Here is an 18,309-nt window from a genome sequence, read left to right as displayed (position 1 = left end):
TGGGGGCACTCGAGGTCCCGCTGCCAGCACAGAGCCGGGGGTGTTTTCCCACGCGATGGTGCAAGCAGGGACCTGGTTAGCAGCGAGCGCCTAGGCAGGGCGGCTGTCATGGCACAGTGGGGAGATTTCATTAAACAGAGCCTTAAAGTGGGCTAAGGTCTCTTATTACAAATTGTTATGTCCACAAATTTTGCCACTTCCAAATAGTTCCTGCCCACGTGTTCCTCCCACTGCTGTGCTTGGTGCTGGCAAACATCCTCATGCTCGGTCAGAGGAGAGCTCGTGGCTGATCGGCTGCAGGCTTTCACCGCGCGGTGCCAGCACCCCGCTCACAGCAGCACACACACAGCAGACCCTCAGTGCCATTGGCTCTCACTGCTTTTCCCAGTGGGTACCCCAACACCACCACAGATTCATGGAATGGTTGGGTTGGATGGAACCTCTGAGGTCACCCAGCCCCCACCCCTGCCACGGACTGGCTGCCCCCCAGCTCAGGCTGCCCAGGGCCCATCCGTGGCCTCGGGCACCCCCAGGGATGGGGCACCACAGCTCTGGGCAGTGTGTTTTCAAAGCTCAGTCCGAGCTTTGGTCACCACCTGCAGGCTGCTGGGAGGGTGGGGGTGTGTTCAGTAGGAGGGCTCTGGGGATGCCCATCGGGTGCCCGCTGGGTGCCGAGCCGAAGCGCCACTGCCCTGCATAACCTTCGCCTGCGGCCGTCCTTTAACCTCCGGTGCTGGTAACCCAAAACGAGATTGCTGGAAATGAGAGAGCAGAGGAGTCAGCTATCTGATTCCAGGCCACAGGCACATGCCTGGCCTTCGTGGATATATTAAGTAAGGGACATTTTAAAACAAAACCACCCGCAGTAACCTTATCGTGAGGCTGAAGCCGCAGCCCAGCTGCTAACGCTGAGCTGCCCACACAGGCTCTATCCAGTGCTGCCTTTGGGATTTCACAGTGTTTTGCCCCAAATCACCATCTCTGAGCCCTCAGTACAACTTGAGCCTGAACTGCGAGCCCTTGGCTTCTGGGGGTCTGTAGATAGCTGCAGATGGCTGCTGGGCACTGTCTGCTCCTCTCCTGGGACAGCACCTCAGACCCGTGGCTGCAGGAAATTTGGCCTCTTTACTGCATTATGTACGCCTCGTATGTATGCATTTCTACGCAGAAATAATTCAGCAAACAAAATCTCGAAGACAAATTGCTGATTGCATCAGCCCCAGCTTATGAAAGCTGATCATAGGGAGGACAATGTAACCCAACTCTCCGCCATCCCACTTGCCGCCCAGGAATGCCATAGCTCCACTCGGATCCTCTTTTTAGGGGGACTCCTAAATCCTTGGCAGCATCCCTTAAGGTCATGAGTAAACCCCGAGACTCGGGACGGCTCGGAGAGAGCGGGAGCAGCCAAAGGGCTCCGGCAGCGGGGATTACCGACGCGCCGCGGGAGTGTCGGAGAACGAGAGTCGGGTGCCGAGCTCCTGCCCCGCTCCACTGCGGGACGGCGGGGCACAGCCCGAGGGGCGGCCGGGAAGCAACCGGGGTCGGGGCCACCCGGGGCCACGGGCTGGCAGCCCCGCCTCCCCCCCCCCGGCACGTTGCACGGCGGAGCGGGCGGGGGGAGGAAGGCCGCCGCTCGCCGACACGTGAGCCTCATGTGACGGCGATGGAGGGAGGGAGGGAGCGGGGGGGGGAGCCCGGCCAGACGTGCCGGGAGTCACAGGGTAACGCACGTCGCCGCCGTCCACCCACTCGGCCGCATTTAACCCGGCCCTCCGCCTCCCTCCGCTCCTCAGCCGGCGAGGCGGGGACGCGGCATGAGCTGCCCGCGCTGAGCTCCGCACCGCTCCGCACCGCTCCGCTCCTCCCGGCTCCCGCGGCACCGCACCGCTCCGCGCCCCCATGGAGCGCATCCCCAGCGCGCAGCCCCCGCCCGTGTGCCTGGGCAAGCTGCCCGCCCTGGAGAGCGCCGATGTGCCGGGGTAAGGCTGCGGGGGGGACAGGACGAGAGGAGAGCGTCCCCCCGCCGCGGCCCCGGGGACAGGGGTAACCTCGCTGCTTTCGTTTCGCCCGTGCAGGCTGGACTTCGCGCACATGTACCAAGTGTACAAGCCCAGGAGGGGGTTAAAGAGGAGCGAGGACAGCAAGGTAACGGGGTGGGCGGTGCGGGGCGGGGGTCAGCGATCGTTGGGAGGGGGGGTGAGAAAGAGAGCTGAGCTTCTGTGGGGTGCTGCGGGAAGGGGGGAAGGGGCCTCCGCTGGGTAATTCTGGGGGAAATAAAAAAGAAATGCTGCAGGGTGGGGGGCGGAGGGGGCTCGTGAGTATTTGGGGGGGGGGGAAGAAAAAGGAAAAGAAGAAAGAACAGAGGGTGGAATGCTCAGTGGGTTTAGCGGTTGTTTGGGGAGGGGGAAAAAAAAAAGAAAGAAGGCAAAAAGACGGAGGGAGGGTGCGGAGCGCTGACCCGCCGCTCCTTACAGGACACCTACAAGCTGCCCCACAGGCTGATAGAGAAGAAGCGGCGCGATAGGATCAACGAGTGCATCGCCCAGCTCAAGGACCTGCTGCCCGAGCACCTCAAGCTGACGGTACGGGCACTCCGCGCACCGCTCCGGGGCTCCGGGCCCGGCCCTGCGTTGAGCGCGCGATGCCGGCGGGGGCAGCAGCGCTGAGGCACGGAGCTCTGCTCGAGGTTGGGCGTCCCCAGATACCCCCGGGATGTGGGGCCGGGGGCTGCCCCGCGGTTTCTCTCTGTGTGTTCCGTACAAATTCCGGATGTTTCTGTCCACAGGAAGCACGCCTTGTGCCTTCCCCAATTAGCAGCGCTGCCCCCCGAGTCCCTTCCCCAAATCGCCCCCGTCTTTGCCGTGGGAATGGCTCCCAGCGCCTATTTCCCCTCCCCAGCCCCCCACCCCCGCAGCGTCCAACGCGTTGTGTGCTCTGCCCGCAGACCCTGGGCCACCTGGAGAAGGCGGTGGTGCTGGAGCTGACCCTGAAGCACGTGAAGGCGCTGACCGCCCTCATCGAGCAGCAGCAGCAGAAGATCCTGGCGCTGCAGAGCGGGCTGCAGGCAGGTGCGTGAGTGCACCGTATGGGGCATAGCGGGGCTGCGGGGACACTGCGTGGGGAAGGGATGCCTGAGCCTCTGCCCTTTGATTGCCATCAGTTTATCTTGCTTGGCTCGCGGGCTTGTGCAGAGCAAGTGCAGCTCTCCATGGGGTCGGTGCCAAGCGTGCTGTGCGGTCGCTTTAATTTTAAAGTGGATTTAAAGTAGTTTTATTTAAAGCGCAGCTTTGCTGTGATGCCCTCTCCAAAGCTGTTCAGCTCTCTCCATTCATGACCACGAGCTTTGGATCCTGGTTCTGTGCTTTCCTTTTCCCCCAGAGCACACAAACACCCGCTGTCTGTGTGCAAATCTGTGTTCCCTCATTCTGCAGGTGGAGGGGGCTCAGCACAGTGGCTGCTCACTCCCTCTGCTTCCTCCTGCTGCTTGCACACGTGGCACTCACATGGCTCTGATAAAGTCAAACTGGGTTTGGCCAGGGAGGTCCCACTGCCCTGCAGGGACAGCACCAGGGGAGACCCATTGGCACCAGAGGCACAACGTGGCCTTGGGGGGGGGTCCTGCTGGGTCTGGGGCGCACTGTCTGCTTGATCCCCAATGCCAAATGCAGTAAATGCAGAATTGAAAGATGAAGGGCACGGGTAGAAGCGAATGGAGGGATGTGAAAGTAGCAGGTTGGATTCTGGTGCATAAGTTGTGGGAACTCAGGTTGGCCACTGAGTTTGCTGTGCTGGCTGTGTTGTACCGAACGCGTGCTGTCCGCCTGGAGGTGGTAATGGAACTATTTGGCGTGCTGTTAATTTTTAATTTCTCCCTGTTAATGTTTCCTCAGGTGACCTGTCTGCGAGGAACCTCGACTCCAGCCAGGAGATGTTCCGCTCTGGCTTCCAGCTGTGCGCCAAGGAGCTGCTGCAGTACGTGGCCAAGCACGACAACAAGGAGCTGAAGGCAGCGCAGCTGGTGGGGCACCTGCACCGCGTGGCGGCCGAGCTGCTGCCGGGCAGCCCCAAGGACCTGAAGGAGAAGGCGGTGCCGGGGGGCAAAGCGGGCGAGGGGCGCGGGCAGAACTGTGTGCCCGTCATCCAAAGGACATTCGCTGCCTCCAGCGGGGAGCAGAGCGGCAGCGACACAGACACGGACAGCGGCTATGGGGGCGAGCTGGAGAAAAACGACTCCAAACCAGAGCAGCCCTATTTCCCAAAGGATACTGAACTGAAATATGCCGTCCAGGAGAGGATCAGCTCCATCAAGCAGGAGAGCGAGGACCCTCCGGCCAAGAGGAGCAGGCTGGAGGTGCCTGATGACGACAACCCCTTTGGCAGCGAGGTGATGGGCACCGCGGGCGGCTTCCTGCCCCCCCACGCCCACCAGCCCCCCTTGTGCCTGCCCTTCTACCTGATCCCACCGTCCGCCACTGCCTACCTGCCCATGCTAGAGAAGTGCTGGTACCCGGCCTCCGTCCCTGTGCTGTACCCCGGGCTGCCTGCGCCCACCGCTGCGCTCACCGGCTTTGTGGGCCCTGACAAGCTGTCCCCCCCACTGCTGCTGCCCCAGAGACTGCCCTCCCCGGGGCCCGCCCGCTCCCCCATCGACTCCTCAGCCCTGCTGCAAGCACTGAAGCAGATCCCCCCGTTGAACTTGGAAACCAAAGACTAAGTGCGGCGTGGGTTTTGGTTTGCTGTCTTTTTTTCTTTTCCAGTTTGAGACCGTTTCACTTGTATGCATTGGCTGGAGGGTGGTGTGGGCCACGGCTCGTGGCATGCAGGGAGCCACGTCCCTGTCCTCTGTGCCAGGGAACGTGCAGGAGGATGAAGGAGGCACCTGACTTGGCCGTGCAGAGCTGCTTCCAAAAGGACAAGAAAAGAGCTCGATGCTTTCCACCCCCCTCTCTTCACCCACAGAACGGGTTGGCTCAGTCAGCTGCCGTGTGTCAAAGCTGTGAAAAAATACCCCGAGAGGCAGATGTGGGTCTGTAGGGTCTGGATTGTCCCCAGTGGAAGGTATGGATGGCCCTGCTGCAGGGTACGGATGCCCTCTGTGGTACGTTAGGGGCTCTGAGCTGTAGGGTCTGGGTGATCCTGGTGGTACTTTGGGGGTTCTGAGCTGTAAGGTATGGAGGTCCCCAGTGGAGGGTCTGGATGTTCCCAGTGGAGGGTCTGGGTGTCCCCGTGGTGCCTTGGGCCATAGGGTCTGGCTGTCCCTGATGGTACTTCGGGGGCTCAGCGCTCCCAGCCTGGCCGTGCATAGTCAGTGGTTCAGGCAGACTAGGATTTCTCTCCACACCTTTGCTGATATGTATTTTAATAAATAAAAGGTAGATGCTGCTTGGAGGCTTTACGTGGAGTATACCTAATGAATAGCAAACCTGCACCCTGTCCTGTAATGAGCTGCTGGTGGGGGCTGAGCCCGGTCCTGCCACACGAGCATGGCCCAGTTGTACTAAACCCAGGTGAGGGTTTCAGCATACCCCATAGATCCCAGCACAGTGGGGCCCTTTGCTGCAGGTAAAGCCATGACACAGTGCCCAGTTTGGCTTCTTTACTTTTTCCTTTTTTAAACAACCTTTTTTTCCCTGTTTTGTGTTTTTCTCACTGGTTTTGAGGACCGGTGTCCAGCACAACTCCTATAGGGATTCCCATTTCACCTTCCTGTTGCCCCAGCTGTTGAGATGCACTATGCTTGATTGCAGATCGTGTTCTGAACGTTTATTTCATTGGGTTGGTTTTATTTTTTTTTATTTTTATTTTTTTTGGTATACAGTTGTTGCCTTTATTTGTAAAATCCTGTTATATATATATATAATATAAATATATTAAAAGGTAAAGCGTTTCAAATGTCTATTATTTGTATAACTACTTGAGCATCAAAGAAGCGTGAAATATGAATGTATCTTTGTTCCCTGGTTGTCCTTTGTTGTTTCTTTTTTGAAGAGAAGAGCTTTGTTTTATTCTCTAGGGAGAGGTACAGTGTTTATACTTTGGAGCCTTCTTCAAGGTGGGATATTGTACATATTTTTATCTCGAGTAAATGTTAAGTAGTTGTTTAAAAATACTTAATAAAATAATTCTTTTCCTGTGGAAGATGGGGGTCGGCTTCTGTGCTTTCCAACAGCTGAGCTGGGTTCCTCTGCAGGGCTTGGCCTGGGGGCAGGAGCAGGAACCAGCACAGGGATGGGGCTGTTTCCCATGTGCTGGGATGGTCCTCACTGATTTTGGGGATGCTCATTGACCGCTTGATTCCTGGGAATGCTCATTGATTGATTTCAGGGATATTCACTGATCTCTTTCCTATCTGCACTCCTGGGCATTGCTCCTCTCACTACTTCCAGCTCCAGGTGAACCTGCTCAAGCTGAGGTTTCTCCCCGTTCCTTGGATCCAACTGCTGCTGAGGACCAGCAGGTGCTGCATGTCAGGATGCCCCGCTCTGCTCACCACACCCACTCAGCTCCAGGGCTGGGATGCTGCTTCCCAAGGATCCAGGTATGGGGAAGCTCCTCCTGCCCTCATGGTGGGATAGGGTCAATCCCAGTGCTCCGCTGCTCTGTGCCGCTCAGGTGCTGGATCTGTAATCATTCACCCTGTGTGCATGGGTGGTATGTGAGGGCCCTGCTGGGTGTTGGAGGTTTTTGTAGTGTGGAAGAGTTGCAAAATCTAGTGACAGCAAAGCGCTGTGCAGGATGGGGTTGCTGCAGCCCTGGGACCCCACTGTGGCATGCACACACGTGCCCATGCTGCATGGCAGTGAGCAGCACAGGGCTGCCCATGTGCATGGACTTGTGCACTCTGTGTATCCTGGTGCTGGTGTTTGGTTTAATTGAGCACTAAACATTGATCTCACTGAAGGCAACCCCGCATAACCCCCTTTGGGGATGGCATGCAGCACTCAGCACAGTCACATTTCATCTCCTCAATAGCCACTGTGGTTGTGCCTCATCTCTATGGTGCTCAGCCCATTTCAGGCCCATCTCCATCCCCTTCGCTTACTGGTGGGCAAATGTGGGGGAATGGACAAGAGGGCAGTGCAGGGGGTGGGCCTGGGGCACACGGGGTCCCTTTGGTGCTGCCACCACTGTGTGCCATGGGATGGCACAGGGATGTGTGATGGAGGGCAGGGATATGGGGTGACATGGCTGCAGGGGGATGGGAACATGGGATGATAGGGACACGGGGTGACAGTGGGGATGCGAGGTGACCCCAGCCCCTCCACACTGCCCCTACCCTGCCGGGCGCACTGCATTCCCTGCCTTGTTTTCATGGTCTCACCCAGCTCTGACCTGCCTCAAATGTTGACACAATGTCACGTTTCCGACTGCAGCCTTTCATGTGCAGCCGGAGGCTAAATGCGGCGGCTGGTTCCTGGAAAAAGACGTGCCTGGCACCCTTTCAGCAGCAACCCGATCCCCATGCAGGCTTGGCACAGCAGCTGAATAACATGGCAATAACTCTTTCAGCAGCGTTTCAACCCATAAATAGGGCTTCCCGAGAACCCCCCTTTGAAGGAAGGCAAGGAGGGAGACATGAGGATTATTTGTTAAAAAAAAAAAACAAACAAAAGTTGAACAAAACTAAAGCAGAGCAGGAGAAAAGCGGACAGGAGGAAGCAGCCCCATCAGAAACATATCAAAGGGAAATGGGGCAATGCTGCACAGGGTCTGGGGAGCGGGAGAGGGATTGCCTTGAAAGGAAAGCACTGCGTGGGGAGTTCTGCCACCATGGCTCTGCTCTGTGCCATCCCCATGCAGGTGGGGTGGAAGCTCTGTGGTGAGGACCCCCAGCCCTGCAGGATGCAGACATGTGCTGTGAGCTCCTCACCACCTGTTGGGAAAGCTCTTCTGCAGGCTAAGGGTGGCTGCAGGCATATCCAGGAGCCACTGATTTGCATTATGCATGGATCAGGGCCTAAAGTAATCCCTAGTTATGTGCATTTGCCCCTCTTCCCCCCCCACCACTATGATTCTTTTTTTTCTTCTTTTTTTTTTTTTCTTTCAGGACTCCTTGTTTGGTGACTTTTCAGGAACGGGCATCCCAGGGGCTCCCAGCTCCTCAATCTGCAGTGGGCACAGAGTGGGGACGCAGCCCTGGTGGGAGCAGTGCCCTCTCCTGCTGCCCCCGCTCTCATCTCCCAGCGTGTAGCTGCAAGTGCCGCATGTTTACAAACGCAGCATTGCAAGATCCCTTGAACTGTGTCCTAGTACAAAAGAGGCTTTGAAACAAGAACCACGTTGTCATGGCATGTTTCAGGCCAGCAGCACCAGACTGAACCAGATAATTGCTGTTTCTGCTTTAGCCTCTGCGTTGTGGGAGAAGGCGTAGGGTTGAGCAAGGCTCAGCCCTTGGTGTGGGGCTCAGGGATGAGGGAGGCAGGGGTGGGGATGGGGTGCAATGGGTTCTCAGCACACCCATGGTGGGGTCTATGGAACCAGGAAGGAAAGGTACGGGCACAGTGTAGTGTAAAAGGCAGCAGATTCCTGGAGTACTGCTGGTCCTTGGCACAGGTACAGAGCTCACGTCGGTGTCTTTGCCTGAGGCTGTGCTCAGTGTGAGTGGATGTGGCTCTGAGCATCTCAGGGAGGATTTAAGGTTGGGGTCCCAGCATGGATTTTGGCCCTGTGCTCCCCAAACGGGGACTGTGCTGGGATGGGGCTTTGATGGCAAAACATAACAACAGCCCTTTGCTTCTTTCCCTGTTCGCTGGCAGCCCGTCACCCTTTCCATGGTTTAAATGAGTGTCCAAAGGTCACAGTGAACTCAAGTCCCTGCCCAGTGGCTCATGTCGTCCAGTGAATAAGCAGTGGGTGTGCGGCGCCTGAATCAAAGCTCCCTCCTGCTGCAGAGCAGAGCACGGGGCAGCACTGGGCTGTGAGCCTGCAGCGCGTGCTCTGTGCCTGGCTGCATCGGGCCCGGTGGGAGCGGGGCCACTGGGATGCTGCCCCGAGGATGCTCACCCTGAGGGATAATTGTCCCAGGGGATGCACTCCCCTAGTGATGCAGCCCCGAGGGATGCTCACCTCGAGGGATATTCACCCAAAGAGATGTTTACCCTGAGGGATACTCACCCCAAGGGATGCTGCCCCAAGGGCCGCCCCAGCCCCATCACCTCCCCCGCGGGGTTTCAGTCTTGCAGCCACCACAGCTGCGTGCAATGCTCTGAGCAGTCTGTCAGCTGCAGCCGGTGAGGGGAAGACGTGATGGAGCGGCGTGTCGCAAGGGGCAGGGGCACACAGCTGGGGCTGATGACGGGGAGCAAAGGCAAGCTGTTAACACTGGGCCATTTCCGCTGCTGCTGCCTTCACTGAGACCGCGCTGATTTTCTGCATTTCCTCGCTTTGCTCACTTCCAGGTGCTCATCCCAGGGGCAAGCTGTGGGGCCGCTGCCCAGCGCTTCCCGCTTAGCCCTGGATCCGCTCCAGCACATGTGAGCAGCACGAGCCCGTGGGGAGTGTGGGGAGGCGCCACTCGGAGGGGCTTTCCAGCCACATCCACATCTGAACCTCGCAGCGAGGCGAAGGCGTTGGGGAGAGGCCGAGATGGGGATCTGCTCACATCCCAGAGCGCTCAGAACGATGACTCAAAGGATTCCTGGCGTTACTGCACTGCGAGGTGCAGCGCTGCCACCGCCGCCGTCAGCACAACTGCGCTCCCTCGGACAGCTGCAAGTGCTCGCAGGTTTATAGGGCTTATTAGGCAATTTCCTATTAAAAATGTTTATGCGAACATATAAATATTCATTTGTACAGAATTCGTCTGTCCCTCTGCACGCAGAGCGGTGGAGAGGAGACACGTCGTCATAAATCCATCAGAATTCAGGGCTGTGCTGAGCGGGCCGGGTGCAGGGCAAGGGGTGGGGGTGGCGCTGAGGTGGCTGAGCAGCAGCCGCGGGTGCTGCAGGAGCTGTGAGCTGGGTTTTCTCTGCTGTGATTTCCCAATGGCCGCAGGAAGAGCAAGCACAGACCCGAGCTGGATGAAATCAAAGGAATTTTTTTTTTCTTCATTCGCTGCCTTATGCGCTGACCGCTAAACCACATCCGTCGAGCCTCAGCCCAGCCCGGTGAAACAAAAACTAGGCCAGGGCTTTTTGCTCCTTCCCCCCCCCAAGGCTGGTGCAAGAGATGGGGAACCCCTCCGTGCTGGCACTGTGAAGCTCTGTGCAGCCAATTCCCAAAGAGAGCCCTCACGTCCCTCTCAGGCAACTCAATGTTGGGACCGTGCTGACCCCCTGGCTGTACATTCCTGGGCTGCAGGACTGGGCAGAGTGGCAGTGCCCCCCCTGTGGCAACCCAGGAGCACAGCTCACATCGGGGGCAACGCGGCTGCGTGGGGAAGTTCTCACGTTTGGGAGCAGACAGCAGCTTTATTGTTTTAGTTTGCAAACCAAAACCAGCCGGGAGTTTCTGAAGTGTCTGCCATCCCCGCAGAGCTGTTTAGTCATGCCTGGTGTGCATGCATGTGAGACAGCGCAGAGGAGGGAGGCTCTGGGACTTTGCAAAGATTAAAGATTTATGCTGACCCTTGATTGAGATCCAAGGGTGCTAATCTGCCCTGATCCTATCGTCTGTGCAGGGCGGATCTATTTCACTTTCCTTTATGGTGCTCCTGACTCACCGCGCTCCCACTGCAGCCGGCCGGGTGGGAATGGGAAGCACCGCAACTGCGCATTTGTTTGGGTTTGCATGTAAAGCCCTGGACCTGCCGTGGGTGCAGCTCATAAAGGAAACCAGTGTGGATAAGATATGGGTGAGCTGAATGCTTGGAAACCACTCCCAGGCAAAAACTGCTGTGGTTAGAAATCAAGGTGGAGTGATGTGCAGGAGGCACAATGCTGGGCAGCTACGCCCAGCGCGTGAGAAAGGCGTTCACTGAGGTGGGCAGTGGGTGTGCTGCAGGGTCCTGTGTGCCCTGGGGCCAGCTTCACCCTATGAGCACAGCAGAGACTCTGGGTCCCTCTGTCCCCCCCTTACCCCCCCCCCCCCGCCCATAACTTCTGGCCCCTGGTGCGATGGGATCCAGGCAGGGTTTGTGCCCCTGGCACTGAGCTGCTGCCTGGGAAGCGTCTTGCTCCATCACCAAAAGGCTCCTGATGGCTGCTGGGGATTTATTATGGAAAACAAAGTGTGGGGGAAAATGCAGAGCTATGTCGAAGTTAATCTCCTCTGCCCTGGCACAGAAAGGTGTGGCAGAGAGAAGCATGAGCTCCCAGCACTGCCCAGGCCACGTGTCACAGCCATCCTGGGCAGTCTGCCTGTCTACTCGGCTGTCTGTCCGCCTGCCTGTCCACCTGTCCGGTTATCTGTCCGGTTGTCCGTCCGCCTGTCTGCCTGCCCAGCTGTCTGCCTGTCGTGCCTGTCAAACAGACGGTGTCAATCACACAGGGCCGGCTGTGCCGCGCTGACCGGGAGGCAGAGCGCAGCGTCTCGGATTTCAGCTCCCCGGGGACATCCTGTTCTCCCGATAGCCCATGAGATGTAAATATAGCAAATGCAAAGCAAGGCACTTTCCTGCCTTGCCTCGCTTGGGCTGCATTTAGAAGGGGCTGAAGCCTAGCAGCACAGTTGGAAACACCCATCTGCAACTGTTAAATAGGCAGTGTGTTTTATTTTTAGTTTAAAATGAAGTTCCTGTTTGTAAGGCCAGAAGGGTTACAGGAGGAAAGAAAAAAAAAAAAAAAAAAAAAAAGAAGCAGGATCATTTACTGCGAGGTTTCTTTACACGTGTCCGTCCTTCCTTCCTTCCTCCCTCCCTCCTGAGAAATAGGATGTGGACCGCGGCTGTTTCACTCTGCAGCGTTTGTTAGCTGCAGTGCCCGGGTCCTGCAGGGCTGTCGCACTCCGTGCCATGGCAGCGCTGCGCTGCCCGGCAGTGCCAAGCGCCCTTCAGGTCGGGTTGCTCCATCGAGCGCTTATCTCATGTAAATGAACGCTGCCTCTTCCTTCCTTCCTTCCTTCCTTTCTCTTTCGTCAGGCTGCGGGGTGACGGGAGGGTCAGCAGAGCACACCCCGAAGGGCACCATCAGCCCCTCCAGTTCACACAGCTGGGGCTAACGAGCCCACCGATCAGTGCACGGCTCCTTCCAGCTGTAGTCAATCAGGATGTGCGGGGTGGGCACCGTTTGGGTGCCTCCTTAAGGTGTCCTCCAGGGAAGGGGATGTGAGCTGCTGATGGGGATTCCCAGGCTCCTAGGAGCTGTTGGAGCCCTGGTGCACGGATTGGCTTGTAGTGCCATGTGAAGTAGAGGAGGCTTTGCTTAATGAAGAAGGATGGGTCCGGTTGGAAAGTGAGTGAGGGGGATTCGGGTGTGGGCAGGAGGTGCATACTGCTTGCAGAATTCTGCCTCTCATGCTCCGAGAGAGGGTCTGAGTGCTTGCAGCTTCATGTGGGCTTTAGGCGGGATCCAGCCTCTCAAAGATCTGTATGCAGATACCTGCAGCTGATCAGAAGTAGGGCTGCCCCAGTCCCTGCAGCCCTGTGGTGTGTGAGCACTGGGGCTTGAGTCCAGGCCAGCATACACTGAAAAAAGATGAAGAGAGGGGTGGGCAGTACGTGGCAGGAGGGGCAAATCGAGTCCTGGCGTGGCCTCTGCAGGGAGCCAGGGCCTTCTGTTGCTGGTTTTAATGAGAAAACCCCAGTGGAAATTTTAAAGCTGGAACAGCATCAATTGCTCAAAGTTCAGGGAGCTCAGGACGGGGAGTTCGGCCCAGTCCATGCACCATAGCTATCTGCAACACTCACAGCCCAATGCCTTTTTCTTTCCAGAGATGAATTTTGCCAAAGATGAGTGCTTGGATGTGAGGCATTTCTCTTCTTTTTCATCCCTTTTGCTAATTTAATTCCCAGATCTAAATCTAATTTTCCTGTCTCGGGCTTCTGTGACCTGGGGTATATTGCTCACAGTTACAAAACTGCCATGGCTCCGTCACACCCTGCAGTGCCATGGGGTGGCCGTGGCACTCACCTGCAGCAGCACAGCCCAGGGCAGGAGCCCCCAGCTTTGGCACTGGGCAGGTTTATTGCAGCACTGAGTCACAGCCTTCTGACGCGACAGTGCGCAAAGCGCTGCATTTCCTCATTACTGAAAGAGAGGCACAGAAGCCACATGCTGGGCTCTCCCTTATTTTCATTCTTTCTTGTTTTCTTGGTTGTAGAATGAGAGCTAATCAGAGCGATGCTCTCCAGCAGGCATCTGTGCACAGCGTTACAGTGAAATCTGAAATTCCTTTTGCTGCTCATGCATACAAAACAGGAAGAGCGAGCACGGCTGCAGACTGTTTGTGCTTTCAGATGGTTTCACCAAGGAGAAAACAACAGGGTAGTGGAAAGAAAGCAAGCTTGGCTCAGAAACATGTCTGGAGCGCAGCTCTCCAGCACTCACCTTAGGGCAGGGCAAGGACACAGAGAGCCCTGCAGCCATCCCAGCACGCACCCACACCTCCTGCTGCACGGCGGGGTCAGCAGCCTATAGAGGAACATGCCGGGCACATCGTTCCTCTTTACCTGCTTAGCAGCCTTGCTGCACAGTGCCACATGAAGCACTGATTTAAAAGTATTCATATAGTGATATGGGTTGGAAGGGACCCTGAAGAACATCCAGTTCACGCCCTGCATGGGTTGGGTACCCCCTGCAGCTCAGGCTGCCCAGGCCCCACCAGGGATGGAGCATTGGGTGGGTCCCTCTGGCTTGCTGCACACAGCCGTGGTGGCTGGGAACAAGCATCCATCTGTTGTTTCCAAGTGACACTCAGTCCCCAAGGTTATCTCCCCTTGGCTGTGACAACATGGAAAAGGCAATGGGATCGACAAGCAGACAAGTGCTCCGCATCCATCCATCTGATAATGGTTCGTTGCAGGCAAAACCCCTCCCTGCTGTGTCTTATGTGCGTGGAGAGGGAGAGGTGCTGGGGGCCTGGGGCTGTGGGTAGGGCTGGGTGGCGCCGGGTGACTCTGGGGTGAGGCTGAGAAGAGGAGGCGAGGGCGAGGAGCGCTTTGGTGAGGCTGCACCACCCTCTGCTGGAGGAACCCAGCAAGGACACGGGCAGGGAAGAGGCGTGAGGAGAAGGGGCTCAAAGCTGTTGGGTGACCCAGGGATGCCAGAGGTCGTGGCCACAAAGTGCAGAATGGTGGCCTTGATGGGATTGGAACGTGTAGGATCACAGGGCCACAGAATGATGGAGTGACTGAGGCTGGAAGGGATCTTAATGATCACAGAATGAGAGAATGGTTGGGTTGGAAGGGACTCTGAAGTCCCTCAGCCCCAGTTCCTGCTGCATTCAGTCTGCCCCGCAGCTCAGCCTGCACAGAGTCCCCTCCATGGCCTCAGGCACCTCCAGGGATGGGGCACCACAGCTCTGTGCAGCACTGCTGGGGCCTCACCGCTCTAAGTGAAGAATTTCCTCCCCTTATCTAATCTAAATCTCTGCTCTTTTCTTTCTGTATAGAGAAATGCGAACCATAGGTGCCTAAATTTATCGGGCACCTATAAGGGCCGCCCATGGTTCTGTGTCAACCAGCCACAATAGAGCCCTATTTCAAATCTATTTTTGCAAACAGGGTGGCAGTGCCTCTCCCGACCCATCTCCATGGCCACCTCTTGCCCTCAGTGCTGGGGAGGAGGAAGAAGGGGGCGAGGGGTTGTGACCTGCAGCAAGCAACCTTGTGTGAGTGAGTAAATAATGCTGTTTTCGATCCCAAGGCCTCACCCAGAGACTCCCCAGTGCTGCAGTGGGTTGCCCTGAGTGCTGGCTTCCTCCAGACTCAATAGGACACATCTGCACATTGTGCTTAGACTTAGTGCTGGAAGAATGCTTTCTTTTCTTTCTGGATTTTAATACTAAATTCTAGAAAGGGTGAAATGCTGTGACTTAGCTGGCGAGGGCTCTGACTGTGCAATAAATCTGCAAGCGTGGGCCTGGCTTTTGCGCAGGGCTCTGTGCAAGTGCCAAGGTCTCTGCTAATAAATCTGACTGGAGAACCAGGAGGAAACTTTGTTTTTAGCTTGCTGCAAACAGCAGGCTCTTTTTCACCCATCATTTTTTCCCCTCTCTCTTCTGCTGATTCACACTCCTGTTGCCTCGCGGTGGGGAGACTCCAGCATTCCTGAAGGTCATTGCCTGCATGCAGCAACTCACTCTGCAAAGTGCTTGCCAGCCTCTACTGAATCAGAATGCTAAAGCAACTGTGATCATTTATATTTTCCTTGTCAGCAATGGAAAAGCTTGCAGCCTGCCAACCTCTTCGCTGCCACGTTTTCAGTCTGCTGGGCTACCAGAAGGCAGCAGAGGTGCTCAGAGGTAATTCCTCCCTGCAGACCTGGCACCACGCTGCCTTGGTGGCACAACACCTTGAGGATTCTCAAATGGGCTCACCTGGGAGCAGTCCTCTCTGGGATCTGGGAAACCCACAGCCAAGGGAGCCTGACCCAGCAGCCCATCTCCCAGATGAATATCAGGACTCTGAGCAATATGAGATATGGCTGTGCAGTCAGGTTCCTGCAGGACCGAAGCCTCAGAGACTCCCAGGCTGTGCCTCCTCCCCTCTTGTGCCTGTCCTCCCCAGCGTGTTAAACACGTTATGCCATCCTGTGCAGGACTGAAAGGAGTGTTGTCAGCATGCAAACCTCACTAAGACAGTAAGAATTACAATTGAGTTTTCAGTGCATATCTCCCTTTCAATGGCAAGCGAATATTTCTGTTTTAGCTCAAACCAAAGCAGCACAATAGGCAGGTGTGAAGACACGGTGAAATCCTTCCCTTGCATTTTGAGGTTGTTTAGTGTGTTTTTATGTTGTGCCCATACCCAAAAGCCATGCAAAAGAGCAAGCCTTGTGTCCAGCTGTGGGAAGATGCAGGTCACTGCCCCTGGCTGCTCCAGCTGTGCAGGCAGCATGCTGGATGGGGGTCTGATGACAGTCACTCAGTGTCCAGCTCTAGTTGTTCTTTAGAAAATGGAAGTAGTGCAGGAAGAGGAATAACTCTTTCGCTGTTAGTAGGAGTAGTTCACAACGGATGGCAGCATGGATCAGCTGCTGTGTGAGGGAAAATCTGCCTGATTTGTTAAGCTCTGGCTTTAGTGAGATCTTGGGGTACCACCAATTCAAGGCAGAAGGCTTAAATCCAGCACATGGGCTGGGGTGGCATTTCATCTTGTGAGTTTGTTGATATGGATCTGATTCACTGAGCTGAGAATGACAGTGTGCCAGGGTGCAGCTGCTGCTGCTGGGACACGCAGGGCTGGCAGTGACCACTCACCTTATCCTTTCTCTCTGAGCACTTTTAACATAAGCTTGACACACCTGTATTAACTATGCTCTCATCTGCATGTTTTTCTTTCGCTGTTTCTTTCAGAAGGATTCGGAAGTGCAGGATGGAAGCAGACCCCACCTGCTGGTGCTGCGCGGCAAAGCTCACAGCCTGAGCCCATTTGCTCACAAACTCAGCTCCGCGTTTCACCCTCCCTCTGTACAACGGACACCTGATCTGGAAGGAACGGTCAGTTTCTGGGCAGTGTTACACGTGGCCAGCTCCATCCCTCTTGAGAGAAAAGCGATGGCAATGTGAGCGGAAGGCACACGCAGGGTATGTGTATTGCTTCCTTTAGGCATGAAACACGAACAGGCAGAAATGCAAAATCTCACACCAATATTGATGCTATTATTTGGTCGTGTTGCCTGTTCAGCAGCAAGGGCAGTGCCACACAGCCGGGCTCTGTAGCTAATCAAATCAATTAGTTTTTTAGCTGTGTGCACCAGCTAGCAGGATTGGTCTTCAGCCAAAGACAAATTAAAGAACTGTCCAGTAAGACATTCTATTTTGAGATGAGCTGTCCTATTTTTCTCATGCTAATGACAGGCACAGAAATCTGTGCACAATTTAGCTCATTATTAGAACTAATTGGTGCCAGGCATTCCGTCCCCTTTGATACAGCTAACCATGGGCAGGAAATTTTCTGAGTTAATGAACCATAAAATGGATTAAGAACTTTCAAAGTGTAGTTCATATCACAGCTTAATTGGAAGGAGCGTAGTTGCTGGCAAAGGAAAGCCATGTGTTGGGGTGGAAAAGCATATGCACGGCTACTTTCCCTGACACCAGGGAGGGGGGAATTTCTCATCCCTTTGCCACAGAGCAGACTCGTTTCACTGCAGACACCTCCACCAGCAGCACACAGTGCAGCCCAGCTTGGCGGGATGGATGGAAATGGGCTTTTTCTGCTGTGCGCAGCACTTAGCATTCCTCCTGCATAACACAGAACGGAGAGAAAGCAATTAATACAGATCCCCCAGCAAGGTCGGCAGGACTGCCAGGCAGACAAGGTGCCAGTAGGAAATGTAGCATGAACCCTCCCGGTGTGGCTGGCATCGCTGATGCCAGACTGTCATCCCCTGTGGTTTCATACAAATCTCGTTCTGTTTGGTCCCGTACTCAATACGAGTACAAAATGCACTCAGTAAGAGCAGATTTCTTCCCCCTTTTTCTTATCTGGTACTTCAGGAAAAGAATATGGCGTAATTTAAAAAATTTCCTTCTGGTGGTGATGGGGAAGAACTCCTCACAGGTACCCCAGAGTGGGATACAGCAGTGGGCTGCAGGATGCCAAGGAGAAACAGTGACCTGGGGCCCTAAAGTGACCAGGTGAAATGGGGTATCCCCAGATGGAGGTACAACAATGAATTTCTATTTCCTCTGATGACGCAGCAATATGACATTGGTAATTTAGGTAATTTGCAACTTAGATAAATGATGCATTTCTCCCAGTTGCACTCGGAATGGTGGTTTGTGTCGTTGGCTGCACCCAGAGGCTCTCCTCTCATGGTTTGCAGCCTGCAGTGAATTTCCAGGAAATGTCTAGACACAGAAAGTGATGATCCGAGCCCTGTCTGTATGTGCTCTTTCTTCTAATATGACCATCTGCAGCCCGGTCCTCCTCAGCTGCCAGAAACATCCTGCAATCCATGGCAGCAGTAATTGCATTGCTCCAAGTGCTCTGTGCTGCCACAATAACGAGCGCAAAGACTCCCAGGGTGCCTCTGCAGACAGCTGACAGCAGAACTGCGAAGCAGAGTCAAAGTCTAAAGACCTGAGAAACCCTGCATGGAACAGTCAATAAAGTTATGTGTGCTCAGCTTAGCGCTCAGTGCTGCCTTGCTGAGCACAGAGCAAGGGATTTGGGAGAAATCCCATCGCTTGAGGTAAAGGCAAAAAGTGTGCTGTTAATTCAGTGAAATGAATGGTATCATCCCTTCGCATTTAGGCACGCAG

General features: G+C 55.4%; 1 protein-coding gene across 1 annotated transcript; it reads left to right on the top strand.

Annotated features, from left to right (window-relative positions):
* Positions 1-1,698: 1,698 nt before the first annotated feature.
* On the top strand, positions 1,699-5,385 carry BHLHE40 (basic helix-loop-helix family member e40). The gene is made up of 5 exons (XM_072347633.1): positions 1,699-1,982; positions 2,079-2,148; positions 2,478-2,585; positions 2,948-3,071; positions 3,894-5,385. Exons 1-5 carry the CDS (start codon positions 1,903-1,905, stop codon positions 4,715-4,717), a joined length of 1,206 nt encoding a protein of 401 aa, XP_072203734.1. The 5' UTR covers positions 1,699-1,902; the 3' UTR covers positions 4,718-5,385.
* Positions 5,386-18,309: the final 12,924 nt, after the last annotated feature.

Source organism: Excalfactoria chinensis, chromosome 12, assembly GCF_039878825.1.
Source record: "Excalfactoria chinensis isolate bCotChi1 chromosome 12, bCotChi1.hap2, whole genome shotgun sequence".
NCBI lineage: Eukaryota > Metazoa > Chordata > Aves > Galliformes > Phasianidae > Excalfactoria > Excalfactoria chinensis.
This window is presented reverse-complemented; position numbering and strand designations above follow the sequence as displayed.